General features: G+C 42.7%; 1 protein-coding gene across 5 annotated transcripts in view; it reads right to left on the bottom strand.

The window, feature by feature from the left end:
* LOC118233881 (zinc finger protein 521-like) overlaps positions 1-1,544 on the bottom strand; it is a 133,811-nt gene extending 132,267 nt beyond the window's left edge. For 3 of the 5 annotated variants that reach the window (XM_035429942.1, XM_035429944.1, XM_035429943.1), the window contains exon 1: positions 622-1,175. In XM_035429942.1, coding sequence (XP_035285833.1) covers positions 622-661 — 40 coding nt within the window. In that variant the 5' untranslated portion in view covers positions 662-1,175. Of the gene's footprint in view, positions 1-621; positions 1,176-1,272 lie in introns of those variants that run through there. The other 2 variants (XM_035429945.1, XM_035429946.1) reach the window with 1 other exon arrangement.
* Positions 1,545-19,317: the final 17,773 nt, after the last annotated feature.

Here is a 19,317-nt window from a genome sequence, read left to right as displayed (position 1 = left end):
ATAAAAATTACGCCTGTTATTCGTACTTTTCCCAAGACTGCCAGTCCATTGCGCTATCACTCGGTCCTCTCGACTACCACCACATGACGGGACACCACAAACTCTTTGCAACATTCCAGCACAATATCAGCTCTGAACTTAAACACCTTTTTTCCGACCGAGTACAAAACTCGAGATGGATTTCGAACAAATCGTCAGACCAGTTACATATCGAGGTATTTTCCGTCGACCGTTCTTACCCGACCAATACACTGCTAAAACAATGCTGCTATAAACTTCCTTAAAATATATCGATATCTTACTCTGAATGCATGTTCTATAGTCGTATATAGTCTCGAGTAAAAGGACACACTTACGCAATCAATCGTTACAATGATATCATTAGAAGGTAAACTGTTTATGAATCAGTTTCCACAAACCAAAAAAACTAAATAATTTACTTCCGTTTCAGTTCGGTAGGTGCATTATTATTAGTTTACTTGGTATATCGCCGCGTTTGCAGGCATGCTACTGTGAAGCATTTCGTTCACCGAAGCACAGGCTTGCACGGTTACAAAACTTGGTTGCGGTCCACCTTAAGAGACACTGGAGTTGCATTGAATCAGCTAGCGTTTCACTTACCTTTCAATGATCTTGGTTTGGCTTGCTTGCGGCGAGACATCCTACAGAAAACAGCTGAAGTTGCTCAGTTTCAGACCGAGAAATTGTATAGCCTACTCTCGGTAGCTAATATCATAGGAAATCCGCGATTGTTTTCGAACACAAGAGTAGCGACTTCGACATTACAGAAATGTAAGTAAAATAATAGGATCGCAATTCTGAGATAGGTAGACTGAGGTAATTTTTATTATATATATCTGAGATATCGATACCTATTTAATTCGACTGTGGTAGCAGGAAAAGTGTCAAAATTCCGTCGCATACTTTCATTTTCCCCTTCAATAAACATACGCGTGCAGACACCGATGCGTTTTAAAAACAAAACCAGAATTGTAGCATTTTGCGTTTGATCGTAACAGTAACCGCGAAAAGAAAGACATTGGCAATCGCCCGCTGCGAAAATGGGGTAAAAATGCAACAAAACAAAACAAAAAGAAAGAAAAAATATTTGTACTTTCCCCCTACATAGCTAGCTACTAAACTAATTTAGGCTGTCCCTTTCCGTTATTCCAGATAGCTGTTCCTGGATTTGGATGTCAATCTGATCTAAGTCTACGTCTAAATTGGTAAAAGAAGCGGAGAGAGAATGTGTGCTCCCTCCTCGTCACAAACCTGCAAGGTCTTGGACTGCGCTGTCGCTCCGGTAGTCCAGATAATAATGGAAAATGGAAGTAAGGCCCCCAAAGCCATCGGGATGACTCCAGAGGGGGCCCCTAACCCGCAGGGAGTCGCTCTGTACGTAATCACTGAGGAAATCATTGTCAGCCTGCCTGCACTCACACACAGACAGAGAGGCATGATTAAAAATCCGTGGGACTCCAGCAAAATGCGGACTCCTGGATCCCGTCTTGCGGACGGATCTGGAGTCAGTCTCGGGTAAACCGAGTCGCGCTCGCTCTTGGTCTTCGGCAGAGTGATAGTCCCCCTTCTGGCAGGAGCGATTAGGGAGAAGATTTCGGCGGTGTCGCAGTTGCTGTTATGGGGCAAAGCACCTGCAGGGAAACTGAGATGACCGACTGGAATACGGCAACCGTGTGATTCACAACAGGGGACAGTTTATGACCCTGACCAGAAACAATCATTTGTTTTTTTTCTATTCTTTTGTGCGTAATTGCATGATTGTTAGTGTTGGAAAACTATTGGGAAGCCAAGCCGTATAATTGCATATAACTTGTTTTGACATTAACATGGTAATCTTTGGGAAGAAGAAATGTGACATTTGCCTAATTATAGCCTATTATGTTGAAATATCATGGAAAATATAGCAAGCTTCTGTAAGGAGACTTAGGCACAACTTAAAATGTGCTTTCTCATAAGAATACCAGCTATTAAGATCAGCTATTACTCTTACAGAATATCAGATTGAATTTCAATTCCTCTTCTGAACTGACTGAATTGGAATGGAAAGTACCTAAACTTTACTTCAAACCAATAAGTCACTCAAGATGTATTCAGTAGCCTATAGGGCCATCTGAAATCTGACCACCTGAACATATTAACAGTTAACAGATCCCACTTTTTCAAACTAAGTAATAAACATGCTCCACAAAAGCAGTGGTGTCTTATGAAGAAGTCATTTATATTTATGGCCACCAGTTCCTCTTGGTACTTCACTCCTCTGCCAGCTAGAGGTCATGATAGCCTCTTTGTCAAGTCCCTTCTCAAACAAGTACCCCCTTTGCACCACCTTAATCATCTAAATTGATAAAGTAATTGCCACTAATTAGGCTCAGATAATGATTGACAGCTCTGTTTACAAGCAACACATGTTAAATTCAGTTTGAGTACTTACTACCCTGGACATGCTGCAGTATTCTTAAGTGCTGTGCAACGCAAAATTGTTACTGTAGATTAAAACACAAGTGTAACATGAAAGTACTAGAAGATCAAGGTATAAGGATGCAAGTGATAAGACAGTGATCCGAGACTGGGAGTAACCCTGTGGAGGAGTACTGTTAGAGTAAGTCAAGGTACAGCCTGAAGAGATACGTCTTCAGTCCACAGCGAAAAATGGGCAATGACTGAGTGGTTCGCAGAGGAATGGGAAGTTCCTTCCACCATTGGGGAGCTAGGGTGGAGAGGCTCCATGGTCGGGATGAGCTTCATTCACGTGGATGGCAGGGAGTGCAAATGGCTTCACAGGTCTTTCTGATTTATCAGGTGTGTTCAATTGCTTCCTTAGTGCTGGTTTAGAAGAGCTTTCAGTATCTTGACTTGTTTCTAGGCTTTTGATTGGCTTTGAAATGTGTTATTGGGGTTTGTCAATATGAGGAATAGAATTGTACCAGTGAAAGTCAAGGAAGCCATTACTGCATGAGGCGGAGAAATAAGAAAAAAATTCAGAGACATAGGCCAAACCTTAGGCTTACCAAAATCAACTGCTTGCAACATCATTAAGAAAAAAGAGTGCTGGTGAGCTGAGTAATCACAAAGGGCATGGTAGACCAAGGAAGACCTCTGCAGTTGATGACCGAAGGATTCTCACTGTAATGAAGAAAAACCCCATACACCTGTCCGACAGATCAGAAACTTTCTTTATAAAGCAGAAATGGATGTGTCAGTGACTACTGTCTGCAGAATACTTCACAAACAGAACTACACAGGCTACATGGCAAGGTGCAACCCACTAGTTAGCCACAGAAAACAGGATAGCCAGGTTACAGTTTGCTAAAATGTACCTAAAAGAATCAGCAGACTTCTGTCTTGTGGAGAGATAAGACCAAGATTCACTTGTATCAAAGTGTTGGCAAGAGCAAAGTGTTGAGGCTAAAAGGAAATGCCAAAGATCTGCAGGTGTTATGGTTTGGGCATGTATGGCTGTCACAGGTACTGGCTCACTTGCCTTCACTGATGATGTAACTGCTGATAGCAGCAAAAGAATGAATTTTGAAGTGTACAGAAGCATCTTATCTGCTCAAGTTCAACCAAATCCCTCCAAACTCATTGGATGGCGCTTCATCCTACAGCAAGACAATGATCCCAAACATCCTGCTGAAGCGACAATGGAGTTTTTCAAAGCCAAATACTGGAAAATCCTTGACTGGCCAAGTCATTCACCTGATCTGAATCCAACTGAACATGCATTTGATATGCTGAAGAGAAAACCTAAGACAACTAGTCCCTGAAACAAGCTACTCAGCACCTGGTGCTGTCTGTAGGTCACAGACTTCAAGCAGCCATTGCATGCAAAGTATATGTGACAAAGAACTACACATGACTACTTTCATTTACATAACATTACTAGGTCCCAAACATTATGGTGCCTTGAAATGGGGGGACTATGTATAAAAAGTGCTGTAATTTTTACCTGGTGAAATCAAAATGTATAAAAATACCCTTTAATAAAAGCTGAGAATTTAACCACAGGTGAATTGTTTGACAAGTCTAAAATTGTGGAGTACAGAGCTGAATCAAGAAAAAAAAAAAGTCTCAAACATAGACCTCACTGTATATTTAGTCATTTGGGCTGTTTATCATTAAAATATTCACTGTGTATTTTTGCATTCACTGTTTCTGCCGAGCGTTTGCATGCATTACATTTGCTATAGACGTGACGCGAGTGGTGTGGCATAGGAGGTGCAGTGCATTATGGGCTGATTATGATGTTCTCTGCGGTCTCCCTGCCCCTCCTGGGAAGGTGTCTCTACCTTGTTATAATGCCGGGAGGAGGCGCCGTGTCCTCACCCCCTCTCCCCACCACCACCTCCTGCCATGTGCAAATAAGCTCGGGCGAAAGGTCCGGTCCTGCCACGGCCGCCCCTTCCCTGGGAGACAGGTCTCTGGCCTCGGGAGGCCGGGGCGCGCTCAGGAGCACCGGCGATGAAACCAATCTGCAACCTGCGGACTAAAGGTCAAACCTCCACAGTGCTAACTTTTATCTGCCCTTCTCTGAAAGTTAGAATTTTCCCAGGAAGCGAAGCGAACGAGGGATGAGAGGGTGTCGGGGGATTGTTGAGTATCGTTTGGGGATTTTGGTGGTCCAGGTGAGGGGCATAACATTATTATTATTATTATTATTATTATTATTATTATTGATATAAGAATAGTGCATCTCAATATTCTGGACTTCTGTTCACTATGACCAGGTTGTGTTTCTTAGAACTTTTAGCAGTGTGAACGGCTTGTAAAAATTATGGAGTCATTTTTTTTTCCAGGAATCACCATATACTGTATAGAAATAGTGCTGGTTTCTCACCTAGGCTAGGTGACCCTCTCTGTAAGATTAGCCTGCCGCCTGCATAGACCTTGCCGGAGCGTCGTGACTGCAGGAATATGTTGACGCCAAGGAATGATTGATCTCCAAGGAGCAGGGAATTCATTATCTGATGACTAAACAGATGTCTACCGGATGTGTTTATTAATCACTCTTGTTGACTGTATTTTCTATTTGAAACCGTCTGCTTACCAAACGGCCTTCATTTCACGGCCAAAAGTATGTGGACACGTGACATCTACGTTCTCATCCAAAATTATGAGTATTAATATGGAGTTGGTCCACCCTTTGCTGCTATAATAACCTCCACTTTTCTTGGAAGGCTTTATGCTAGATGTTGCACCATTGCTGCAGGGATTTGCTTCCATTCAGCCAGAAGAGCATTAGTGAGGTCAGGCACTGATTGGGCAATTAGGCCTGGCTCACAGGTAGTTTTCCAACTGATCCCAAAGGTGTTTGATGGGGTTGGGGTCAGGGCTCTTTGCAGGCGAGTCAAGATCTTCCACACTGTTCTTGACAAAACATTTTCTATATGGACCTTACTGTGTGTGCCCAGGGGCATTGTGATGCTGAAACAGGAAAGGGTCTTCCCCAAACTGTTGCCACAAAGTTGGAAGCACAGAATCGTCTAGAATGTAATTGCATTAACAGTTGCCTTCGCTGGAACTAAGTGGCGTAGCCAAAACCATGAAAAACGGCCCTAGGCCAAGGGGTGTCCAGATACCTTTGGTAATATAGAGTATATAATCAATGCCACTTCAACCCCTGACTACTTGTTAAATGACCTCACAGATCTATAGAAGAGAGCTAACACCAATCAAAGGTGTGGCCTACCTTTCACAGACAACAGCGGGTAACCTGGCAACACCAGGTGCTTTTGTGTGATGGAATAATGCAGCAATAACCAAAATAACTTCGACTGACTTAAACTTACCTGACCCCAACCTTTCTCACACCCCTTCTCTCCCCAGCCCTCCACATATAGGCTACAGAATGTCAGTGTCAAAACTGGCAAGCTTCACAGAGTTTGTAGTGAAAGATGATTCAGTGAACTAGATGATCTGGGTACCACTGACCTTTGAGTCAGGCTATGCGGTAGGAACCAATCGCTTTTTGGGTACAGCTCATGTTCCCCGCCTGGTAGCAACCCCCACCGCCCAGCCCACCCAAACAAACACACACACATTTACGCCCTTATCAACTTGGTTTCAGTTTTGGGATAGATGCTGCATTGCCTCATTATGCAGTGGCATGGTTTACCCTCTGCAGAAATTCACCACCACCTTTAGAGGAAGGGAGGGGAGGTTCTGTCCTCTTGCACTTTCCCAGACCTGCCTGGAGGTGGGGTCAGGGCAGGGGGCCACGGGGTGAAGGTGCAGGAGTGGGCCTGAACACAGCCCGGGGTGGAGAGCAGGATGTGAGGTCAGTTCCTTGGCTCAGCAGGGAGTCAGCGGGCTCTCATTAAAAGCGGGCAGGATGCACGGTCTTCAACAGCAGTGTCAGAGCAGGTTAGCCCACTGCTTAGTTAACAGCGCTATGCAATGCGAGGCACATGAATTTTAGTGTTTTTTTTGGGGGGGGGGGGGGGGGCGGGGGGGGGGCGGGGGGGGCAGTGGTGTGTAATGAATTGTAATGTTGAACTGCCAGGATACTGGCACTTTAACCACTCTATAGGAACTGTATGTGCTTTTCCTTGCTTTAATGGTTATTTTTATACTCTGTAATAGTTTAGTCGTTCTTTTGTTTGCAGAAGAAACTCATCGTTCAGCGTACCGATCCCTGTGGTATGGGCTGACATTGCATAGGCTGAAAAGAATGCAGATGTTTATGTAATCATGGGCAGCATATGGATATCAAACAGATTTTTAGTCACTTTCTCTGACATTTGCAATGGATACGTTGCGGATCAAGAGGACGGAGTTGTGCGTATCACACAGGCCATCGCGTTTAACAGCACTGTGAGGGAGACACAGGCTGCAGTCTGCAATGTTCCTGAAATTAAGAGACTGCAGTGGTATTGATTTTTTTTTCTTCCAGGGTACAGCTTGGCACAAGCCCCAGACATATAGTCAAGCAAAATAGAGTCACATGCAAGGACTTGAAATCAACAAGGAGAGGGCTGAGAGAAAGAGGGTCTGATTATAATTATTCATTAAAAACACCTGAAATGAGCACATGGCAATCTTCAACCCAGATAGTAGTTACCCGTAACGAATACATAAACATAAATGTACACGCACGCACCCACACAATTTCAGCATATAAAACCAGACTGTTGCCAGTATATTTTGTACAAATAAAAGCACACACTGCCTCTCTTTCTGTTCTGTCTGGAATCTGAGTGACTGAGAAAGGTGTGGTTCCTCGTTTTACCATGAATCTCAAATAAGGAATCTGTAACCGGGCCGGACAGCATTGCGCTGGGTGTGGAGTGGACACGTGGACTTGTGGAGTATGTCCCAGCTCTGTTCTCAAAACGTGCACCATTCCTTGTGACAGGAAACTCACTGTTTGTAAGACTGACTGTGCCAAAGTACCACGCATCAACACGGGTCACAGACAGCATTTATATACTTGTCTTAGTAAACAAACAAGCACAGGAATTGTGTCATTCATGACTTGGCTTTGATTCAGTTTACCACCCAAGTCTGACCTAACATATTTAAGATTCTTGGGAAGGATTTCATTCTTTTCAGTAAAGAATTCATAAATGTATCAATTTGGGAAATATGCTTTTATAATTTTATTTCATGTGAGTAAAGTAAACAACGATGGCAAAAGAACACACATAGCAAAGCATCAGAGTTTTTCCCCCACATCTGGACAGCGTTCTTTCCTTCAGACATAATTGCGTTTTCTTTGCAATGTTCTTTCTGGAGGGACGTGCAGTGCTGTCCATAGGGTTTCTGACACTCGCCCCGTACACTGTCCTCCTTTGGGGGCGGGGGGTTCGATCGCCTGCCATGGCACCTTCAGAGCAGCGATCCTTTCTCTGTTTGTTACCCTTTCTGCATTCCCCCTGTCTGAATAAAGTGGAAAAAAAAAAACGAAAAGGGGGCAGACTGTTCGTTCAAAACAAAAAAACAACTTTATTTCTGTGACCACATTCAAAATATAAAGACTCTTAATTTAACTGTAACAGCTTATATCCGTCCTAGAGAGATTAAATGTACTCTGTGCTCTAACAGAGGGGAGAAATGTACTCTTTGAGAGGTGATATAAATGCTGAACATTCTGCTGCGTATTTTCAGCACCTGAATCCACTGGCCTCGCTTAAAAAAAAAGAGAGAAAAAGAAAAACATTGGAAAAACAGCCAGGCGTCACGCAGCGCTTCTGTCAGAAGATCTGAAATTTCCCCTTGGTCTCCTGGTGGGATGGAACCCCACGGTAGGATTAGTGGGAGCTGAGACGGGCGAGTCTGACCTTCTCCCGCGCGGGGTCAACCCCGCCGCGTCCCGCCTGTGGAGGGCCTGCCTCGCCCCAAGGCCTGGGAAGTGACTTCCTGGAGCTCGACCCCCCCCCTCCCCCCGTCCCCCACCCCCAACACCCCTGAATGTGGTTCACCCCGTCAGCAAAACAATAGGCATGAATTACGCCACCCGCTGCTCCGCTCGGTCCTTGGGGGCCCAAGGGGGTTTTTCTACTTGTCAGACCGTTTTTTTATTTTTATGTTTATGGGTGGTTTCTGATCCACAAACTTAAAGAAATAGGTTTTGAACTACTGGACTTTGTCCCCTCAAAAAAAATAAATAAAACAACAAAAAGCAAACAATCAATAAAAAAGACAACATGAAAGAACTTGAAGGGTAACAGCCAGAGAAGTAGCTTTCCTGCAGTCAAGAACACTCGCGGTTCCTCTGGAACTCAGAAGTCACAGAGAGTCCATCCAAGCTCGGCCAAATGCACTGGATGTTCCTTGTTATGGCTGGATCCATGGATACTTCAGATAAAAAGAGCTCTCGAGGGGAATCTGAATATTCATTCCCAGGAATGTTGGGAATGCAGGAGCCTTTTTTCCCCATGGCAACGGAGCCCAGTCTGACTCTGAGGGGTCTGCCTACTCCTGGTGAGCACCGTAACCCCCACCTCCCCCCCCACCACCATCCCCCACCCCCTACCGCACGCTTTCATCTAAAACCCGGGGTCAAATACTTTATTTGAAATCCTTTAACCCTTTAGGCACCGCTACAATTCCTGCAGATTACTGACAATTTTAAAAGAAACATCTTTCGTTCACCAATATTCATTACAATAATTTTTCTTGAATGTTACCGTGACTCTGTTTTGGTGATGGTGATGATGGTGGTCATTGTCATGTCATTCCATGTGAAAAATAGTATACCTATAATAGTATATATGCTTAAGTATACCTGCTTTTATACTTAACAATACTTGAAGTATAATTTAACTTTATATCACGTATGCTTGGCATACTACGTTTTTACATTGGATTCCTTCCAGTGAAAATCCTGGTGTAACAAACGACTTGTGAGTGAAGCATAGTCCTCCTCAAGCAATGATTCATATTAGCTGTGCATTGTACTGCTACTGATACTGTAGGGACACAGGACATCACTTTTTCAGATGGCGGAGAAGCCCGTTTGTAGCTCATAAGAGTAGACCAGGACGCCATAGTACTGGTCTTTCTACTGCTGGATGAATTATTTCCCTACAGTGTTGATAAAGTATCTAAGGGAGTTGCACACTAATATGCGATGGTACATATTCTACCAAGGTTGTTCAGGGCTGCTATTTAAAAACTCAGAATAATGAGTTCCAATCAATTTACCCTGTCGGTATTCCTAAAGTTATCCATTTTTAACTGAAAGGCAAGATCAACAGTCCTACTCCGAATGCAGGCCCAGGGCTACTCTCCAGTGCACTCTGCCCAAAGAGGCTAAAGCTAGCATCTGTTCTGCTTGACCCTGTGTAACCTCTAAAAGGCCCGAGTCTGCAGTTTTCAGGTTGTTTTCAGTATCTCCGATGACTGTGAGGGTTTGACGGTATTGCACTGGATATCACAAATACAGCTATATGTAACTGGATGAGAGCTGTATTCTCAATAAGATCCAAGACCATTTGATGAAAACCCTCATTAGCTCATCATTGGCTCCCTGTGTTTAAGGAGCTTCTTGCTCCTACAGTATCATGCATGCGGGTGATGTCAGTATCACAGTTTCCGCCATGAAAGGGTTTACCTATTTTCACTTCTTCATTAGTTTATAAAATGTTCCAGGTTTAGGCATCTCAAGGTCTAATTAAGCTTCTTAATTTTCATCAGGCAGTACAGTTTGCTATTCCCTCAAAATTAAGGACAAAGTGATTCAAAATTAAAGCGAACAATGGGCACACCTTATTTAAATGGTAACCAAATTCTTCAAAATTAAAAATACTTGTTAAGGCTGTTTTGCATTGACATCCATTCATTAAAACGAAATCCTTTAATAGAACTAAAATAAACCTCATTAAAAGTTTGTGAGAAATTGCAGTGCATTTATACTTCTACGCATGATTAGAATGTTAATTGATTTTAAAAAATGCTTAAGATTAGAGTAAATGATGCAGAATATTTAAAATTTCATTCAGATGTGTAATTTGATGTGTAATGACATAGTAGTGAGTGGCATGGTGGTGCAGTTAGTAGTGCCAATACCTCATGGAAAGAAGGTGCTGAATAGGAATCTCGGCCGAGAGCCTTTCTGTGTGGAGTTTGCATGTTCTCTCTGTGTCTGCGTGGGTTTCCTCCGGGTACTCCAGTTTCCTCCCACAGTCCGAACACATGCAGGTTAGATCAGCTGGAGAGTCCTTGGGGCATGAATTATGAGTGAATGGTGTGTTGGCCCTGTGATGGATTGATGACCTGGCAAGGGTCTATTTTTGCCTTTTACCCAAAGTCTGCTGGGATAGGCTCCAGCCCCCACCCGTGACCCTTATCAGGAGTAAGCTGTTTAGAAAATGGATTGATTGATTGATGACATAATCACATTCTGGTGATCAACCGTAGTGTCAAAATTATATTGTGCCAATTGTGTGTCTCTTAATGATAACCTTTACTTTTTGATTATTAAAAATAAAAAATAAAAGAAATTGAACAAAAATTGGAATGGAATTAACTTCAGCAACTTCTGATTTGGAACACAGGAGGAACTTTCCTTTTTTTTCTGTTCCTTTCCTTTTCTTTCTCTTGATCAGCTGAGAGGACCGAGGCTTTTAACAAAAGTGATCCAAATTAGAATAATTAATTTTCACAGTTGCCATCATTAGCGCTCAGTGTCCCGCTCATTAAGGAGCTAATTTTCCGCTTTTAATCAGTCTGCACCCCTCCCCGCCCGCTTCTGTTCCCACCGTGGCTGTGTCTCGTAGGCCTGGTGCCAGGTGACAACTCTGTCCACGTCTCTGGCCCGGTCTGTGACCGCAACTCAACCTCACGATCACCACCATGTTTCAACCTCCATTTTGACTTAAACCCTCTGAGCAGTCTCTGGTTAACTTACAACCTCAGTCTGGTGTACAGTTAACTTACAACTTGAATTTAATATACCATTAGCTTACAGCCTCAGCCTTACATGCAGCTAATGTGAACCCTCAGTCTAACCTAATCTTAGTTTAATACTTAACTAAATTAAGTGTATTAGTACACTGCACTTAATTAGTATACCCTCTACAATTACTACTGAGTTAACTTAAGCATCCAGTGTGACAAAACCTTCCCCACACAATGAAATCTTCAGTGTTAATTCAATTCTAAGAGTGTTCATTTGAGATTATAAGGGATAAAACATAAAACACTTTCAGCAGATGTGTACTCTAAACATTTTACTGTGTAAAAGACAATCATCCTATGCCCACTACTTATCATCCTATTGTCACAAACATTTTGAAGATTAATTCAGCATAACAAACCTCAGGACCATGATCATGTTTATTTTAACCTGTGACTGTCACTACAGCAGGCTTCTCCTCTCCGCCCTAATGACTGGGCAGACATCCAGGCATTGAGTACTACGGTCAGAGGTCAAAGGTCAAGAGGTCACACAGGGAGGCAGTCAGGGCCAAGGCACAGGGGCCTTCAGTGCCTCAATAAGTCAATCTATGCGGGCTCTCGAGTGGTGTTTCTGGCTAATGTGCTAACCTTCGAGCCAGAGATGAGCCTCATTGTCTGGAGTGTAATCCTTACCATGATGCAGGCTGTGACTGGAGGTGTCTGGGGGGTTTGCCTGATGTACTACAGTGGCCACATCATAGCCAATCTAGAGCGATGGGCAGTCTTGCAATGCAGTAAAAGCTGCATTGGTGGACTGCAGAAGGAAAAAAAAAAACCAGCTGCACTTGGCCGCACATAATTTGAAAATGCATTGTGCTAGCGTGCACACTCCAAAAAAATGACACTACATGCCAGAGATTGGCATGGGCCTGAGTTCACTGTGGATTTCAAGGCTATGTGAAATAGCTGATGTGCAGTGATGTGGGGAGCTCACCGCGAGTGCTCAAGAGTCCAATTCGTGACTTGGGGAAAAAAAATGACATTAATTTGCGCAAACGCTGCTGAACTCATTATGCGAACTCTAGTGGCTGCTGGGAGATTACATTCTCTTCCGTGTGGTCTGGTCCCAATCTACATACGTCGTACATCAAGGTTCTGTTTGCGTCTAATTGCCCGCCTTTGAATTCTCTCCCCCCGCTTCCGCAGTATGTGGAAATGTCTGCAGACAACAAACGGAACGTGAGTGCAATATCTGCCACGGGAAGCCTGGCCCTGCTCCTGAGGGGATCACTGTACTGCACATAACTGACACTGTCTGAAACACAGGATGCAAGAAGATACAAATCCCATAATCCCTCTCTCCTTCAGTCAGGACTGGTAATCAACCATGGGAAGCTCGCAAGGTCAATGTCAAAACTGTAAACAACAAAGTTTCTGTCAAGCATAACAACCATGCCTGTCTTTATGATAGCCACTTGGGGTCTCTGTACCAGTCAGAATAAGATTTAAAAAAAAAATAAAAACAAAAACAGCTTTTGTAAGTGCGGGGGAAAAGAAGACATAACTTTTTCTCGTCGGTCTCTCCGATGTAAGAATCAATGAGTGCCTAATCTTCGAGAGAAATTGATCGTTGTTCACCATGATTTCTGAGAGCAACATTCTGGCCAACGTTCCTCCCTCTCCATCTATGCTAATGTGTGGTGAGTGAGCACGGAAGTGCAGAAATAGCTACTGTGCATTGCCCATGTGGGAGCCCGAATGGTGGTGTTTCACCTCACATTCTCCCCTCACTGTGAAGTGCTTTGAGACCCTGAGATGAAAAGAACAATATAAATGCAATCCATAATTGTTTTTATTATTAAAGATATTTTGAAGAAGTCCCACACAGAAAAACGGCCCGTGTTAATTCAACTCTAGCCGAGTACATGTGGTCCTACTCAGGGCCAAAGCAGGACTAAATGTACTCTGTAAGAGTTGCATTGACACTCAACATTTTACTGTGCATATTTGAAGTCCTGAGCAGACTGGACACTGTAAAGAGCCGGATTCATTCCCAGATGGGGCCCTGTTATCCCACCCGTGATTACAGCGATTTTCCTCAACTGCCAATGATTAAACTCCAGCTACACAAATGAGATATAAAATCTGTTAAAACTACAACATCGTCAGCGCTGATGTTCACCAACACTGACATAATACAATGTACTGGGCAGAGTCATTCATTATAGTTATGGTATAGAAACTGAATGGGGGAGGTGGTGCTGAAAAGCGTCAATGCTATTATTCTATCTGCATAATAGCAAACTGCTTTATGACAATATTATTTAAATGATGAGTGCATGAATAATAAAATAACAACAACAATAATGAGAATACAATAATACCTAAACACTGATGAAGCAGACAGAGGAGAATTCTCATGGGAGGGCTGGGAGGATGGTGGTTTTGGTCCGCGGACTGAGGCAGCTAGGTCTTACGGTCTCCATGTATGTCCTGCCTTTGATGGACTTTAATTACCGTGGTAACTGGATGCACCTGTCGGGATGCACCTTCTTTAGCGATGCTTTCAGCTTTCACATCCGTATCTGTGCTGGTAAACAAATGATGGTTAAAGGGGGACCTAGGTCTTTTTGTTTTGTGTGTGTGTGTGTGTGTGTGTGTGTGTGTGTGTGATTAAGAGAATGAGGCCCTGGTCATGATAGTTGCAGTCATTAAAGGACTCCTGAGGCCAGTCTCACACCACTACATCCAAGAGGGGTGTAATTACAGCCTGAAATGCACAACCTAACAAAACATTGGGACACAACTCTGCCATAGACTCTCTCTCTCTCTCACACACACACACACACACACACACACACACACACATACTTTCTCTCGCTCTCTCTCTCTCTCACTCTCTCTCTTTCTCTCTCTCAGTCTGTTTCTCTATCTCACTCTCACTACAGGTCATTTCAGGCCTGGGATTACACTGGTAACAACGGTGACTGTGGCTGCTCTGCTCAGGTGTACATTTCAAATTCCAAACAGTCCTTCAGCCTGAGTCACTAAGCAGGAAATTATGCGGAGTGGTGCCTACAGCAAATCCCATTTACATAAGTTTGCTGAACATCATTGGATTGCATAGCAAAACATACATAGCAGATGGACTGTACAGTAGTTTATTCTGTGCATGCTGTATATCAATTTAATGTTTCTCTATTCACCTGTGTGTTTGTTATGAATTCTTCTGTATATATATGCTGTATTTTAAATCTTCAACTTAAAAAGAAAATCCAATATCTCTGGTCAACATGAAAATAGCCTGATCTTGCACAATACAAAAGTTTAATGTTTCTCAATAACCAGAAATGAAGTATCCTTTTCTCTTTCTAGAAATATTAAATATTATGCCTTTACATCAGGTTAATCATCCTTCATCACAAGATCAGAGTATGAACGATCCTTCTTTGCTGATATGGTTAACAGTAAACACACCATTCCATACTGCCATACTGCTTTTAACTGCTTTTTTCCCATCCACGAAGGTGTGAGCAAACACATCAGCCCAAAGACCCAAAGCATTTAATTTACTTATTGATATTCCTAATGGGAACCAGGAATGGAGAGGTAGCCAGAAACCATTAGCCATGACATTGCAGACCCACGACACTCCATTAACTAATCATGAGGAGAAACAACCTCAATCCGAACTATCAATTATGTTTGTTGGGGGGAAATTCCTCATAATGAAGGATATGCCATCATAAATGATGCATTTCTTTTGCAGAATAACAGATCGCTATTGGCTTGATGGTAGAGTTCGTTTTTTTTTTTTTTTTTGACCACGAAACAAAGTGAGCAGCAGTGTGTGAACGTGCCGGCACAATGGCCCGTGGGGGGAGAAAACGCTGAGAAATTATTTAGCGATAACGATAAATAATTCACAGAACTTTTAAGGAATGTAAGAGGGCTGCACTCTACACAGAGGGCCTCCTGACCTTTCCTCCCCTTTGAAGTCGAAAAAAAAAAAACTGACCTCTTTGCGTGATGCATGCACCAAACTATGTATTCGAAGTGTTGATATTTTTTCTATTTTCTCCCGCATTACAATTCACAGCATTTAAGTCCAGCTCAAAATTCATTTTGATGGCTGCTGATTCCTTGTGTTCCACATATCCAGCAGCACACATTGAGCCGAAGGTAGCCCAGACAAACTGTGGCACCGACATGAACCCAGATGACCTTTTCTACTTATGATATACATCCATGCCCCCAGGACACACACACACACGCACGCAAGCACACACACATGCACGTGCGCACATGCACACACGCACACACACACGGACATACACACCCAAGGGTTATATAAGCTATAACATTCCTACCGCAATCCCATGGCTAGCTAGCAGACAATTCAAATCCCATTGGAATCCCATATACATCTCAATGACAGCACATGGAAAACCCATTCATTTGCATCCCATAATTTCATGATTTCTCAAGTTTCCTTAGGGTTCCTTGTGTGATTCATGGACACCAATTCCCAATAAGACATAACTGCATGAGAATTTGTCTTGTTGGAATTTCATTTGTAAAATGTTTGCGAGTTCAAAATCTCCATCGCAGATGCCTATACCATGGACAATAACAGTAAGATTGTTTCTGGAGTTGATGTTGTTATTGCTTGTGGTTCCTTTAAGCTCCGTTTTCATCTTTTGTGATTGATATTCTTCCTGGACATACAACATTAATTTTGCGATAAAAAGTATGCCAGATTCGAGTACAAGCAGCCAGACCTGAGATTTAAAGGCTAAGAACTGGCTCATATAGGGAAATTATGGAAATTTATGTTCTCAGCTCTGTTTGATGCTGTGTATGTATGCCCGCTCAAATGTACGTCTTAATTAACATTTTTAAAAGCCTTGCTGGTTGTCGTCCTGCTGGGAGGTTGATTGAAATTTAACCACATTCTGTTTCTAGGGTGAAAAAATGCTTTCAGTTGTTCCAGAATCAATGTGATCTGAACCATAGGTAATATTTCACAATCTTTTGTACATTGTGCAGACAGTTGATAAAGAGAACACTGCCCAGGCAAGGTGTGGTTGAAAACAAAAGTTAAGTTACCTTGGAAAAAGTCACAGAGCCAAATTAATATGGAATATGAATATGTCCATTTAGCCAATATTACAGAGCGAATAGTAACACTTTCTGTGAATTGTCCTTTATAAACGTTAAAAAAAAATAATGTTATAAGTGCTGCATATCAGCTTCATAAGCACTATACAGACACTCAAACGTTTACGAAAATAATTAAACAGATATATGGTATGCATTATTTGGTATGTTATAGCAATAGCTGCATCAGTGGTGGCATAAAACACAATATGCCTATTTGTGGTCATTGACATAAGCATGTATGAATGCTTATGCACAGTTTATGGAGGTGCTAAGTACTGCTTATGAAGGCATCATATAGCTCTCATGAAGGGAAATTCATGGAAATGGATCATCTGAGCTGAGCTACATAATTGAAAACAAATATGACAACAGAAGCAAATGTAGCAGTGCCTTGTTTCAATATAAAATGAACAAAAATCCAAACAGAATGCTTGTGTAAATAAAGGGGAAAATACCCTGTATGCAGACTGATGATAGTAAAAAAAACGCCAGATGCCCTCATTTTTATTCAGTAGCTACTGATACTTTAGTAGACAAAGGCACTGAAAATATACAAACTAAAAGACGGCAAGAAAAAACAGCAAATATATGAATAACAGAAGAGCTGTTAAATGTCTCAATCTCAACCCCCCCCCCCCCCATATCACCCCCGTCTTTCTAGTACATGTTGCTGAGACGAGCTTTTGAACCCAAGGACAGAAGTGATCTTGGATTGTGAAGTACAATATTTTCCCTTCCAGACTACAAATGGCACCGCCTCTCCCCCTTTTGTTTGGTGGCGCACCGCCCCGGCTTTTATTAATGCCTAAAGCTCCGGGCCGGTAAGCCTTCTCCACGTCTCCTCCTCCTCCTCCTCCTCCTCCTCCTTCGTCTTCTTCCCTCTGTACTTCTCAATTCTTTATTCCTCCGCTGAGATATCCTCCCGGGGTACATAATACATCTTTTAATTTCCCACAGGAAATGCGTTTGCGGCGCGGAGAGGAGCAGCACAACAGGCTGGTGGCGGCGGTGTAATCTGCGGTCCGCCCGGCTGCCGTTAAGTCGTTGTTTTCAGTAATATGCCACCCTCTCACGATGGGGATTTGAGGGGATATATATATTTTTTTTGGCGGGTTCCAACATTAGCGGTGGAGGGCAGAAGAGTATTTAATGGAGGATGTTCCACTACACAGTGCTGTGGCCCCGTGGTGCCCCTGGGGGAACCTCAGGGGGGCCCTCAAGGGGGACCCCCACGCCTTGACAGCTTTCGCTCTCTGAACACAGGTAACGCCTAAAGAACGGTGACATCAGAGGGATGTCTGGCAAAGCAATGGCGGCCATGTTCTCTGTGTTCTCTCCTGTCTCAGTGATGCATGAGAGATTTGTCATGTATACCCCCACATACATTTATGCAGGCATAGTTACACACACAGGTATACACTGTACAGGTATACGTACACACACCGACACACCTATATGTACATATCTTCCTGAGTCCCAGCAGAAAATAAGTTTACGTTTTTTTTTTTTGTTTTTTTTTTTAATAATACGAGTGTCTTGTATGGAAAAAATCTTTTCAAAAAATGTTTTTATTTTATTTTTATTGAATGTCCCTTGTGCAGGTTTCAGCATGGCAGGTTGTGTGGTTATGAAATCAGATACTCAGGCCAGGTCTTACGAGAATATTCTTTCCATAAATATTCACACACACATGCATCTGTGTCTACCAATATGCACACACTTGCATTACACATGCACATACATACACGCATATGCACACACATACTGTATGAACATCAATATGCAGGAGCACGTTTTCATTCTTTATTTGAGACCGCAGTTAAACATACAACAAAGTACCCTACATCTTTTAAATGTCAGGGATGTCTTAGACCTTACAACGCAACGTCAATATCCATACATGTCATGGCTTTCATACAGATTGTAAAACTGATTAATTGGTCTGTTTACACAGATACCTCGAAGCAGTTATTCGGGGATATAAAAATCAGTGTCATCCGCAGATTGCTAAGCTGTCCACGATGGCTGAAACAGTACAGTACCTAGCCAGATGCTTCTTTTGGTTTTCGGAGAGGTCTGAAAACTGCAGTCCCCTTGCAACTAGTCTATGTAAATTCCACAGACAACCAAAAATGAACAGTTGGCATTTGAAGCTAAGGTGATCTATTTGGTTAGCCTAAGGCTTGATATTTAGTAAGGTATGCTTCTTCCAGACACATCTGCAGGTACACACAAATGCATGTATGCATGCACGCATGCACACACACTCACACACACACACACACACACACACACACACAAAGCCACAAGAAGAAAGGTAAGATGAGGCCTAAGTGGACCCTGTGGCCTATGGTAGTGACATTATCTCTCTGAGGACCAATTGTACTAGTACTGGTCACTATCCAGGCCCTTATTTTCACTGGCAGAAACGAGACACATCTACGCTGTTCGTATCATTGCTCATTTAAACACAGACAGCATGTAAGATGGAAGATTCAGTGGTGGCCACAAATGCAGAGCTGCTTTAAACACTCTCGGCTTTAAACACTCTTTCTCAGACTCTTCTGGTGAGGGATTCCGATGAGTTTTCACTTGGTTTTTGGCATTACTGAAGGACAGTGTGCACGGCTACAAATGCCTCTACAACACAGTTGAGAGTGCCATTGCTTTCTTCTGTTGTATACATTACACACAGACACACACACACACACACACGTGCATCACACACATATATTTAATAATTTAATTTCAACTAAACTTTCTTGACTTTCAATATAAAAGTTAATCCGCTAGATA

This window comes from Anguilla anguilla, chromosome 8 (assembly GCF_013347855.1).
Source record: "Anguilla anguilla isolate fAngAng1 chromosome 8, fAngAng1.pri, whole genome shotgun sequence".
Lineage (NCBI taxonomy): Eukaryota > Metazoa > Chordata > Actinopteri > Anguilliformes > Anguillidae > Anguilla > Anguilla anguilla.
The sequence above is the reverse complement of the archived record's forward strand: the minus strand, read 5'-3'. Positions and strand labels throughout refer to the sequence as shown.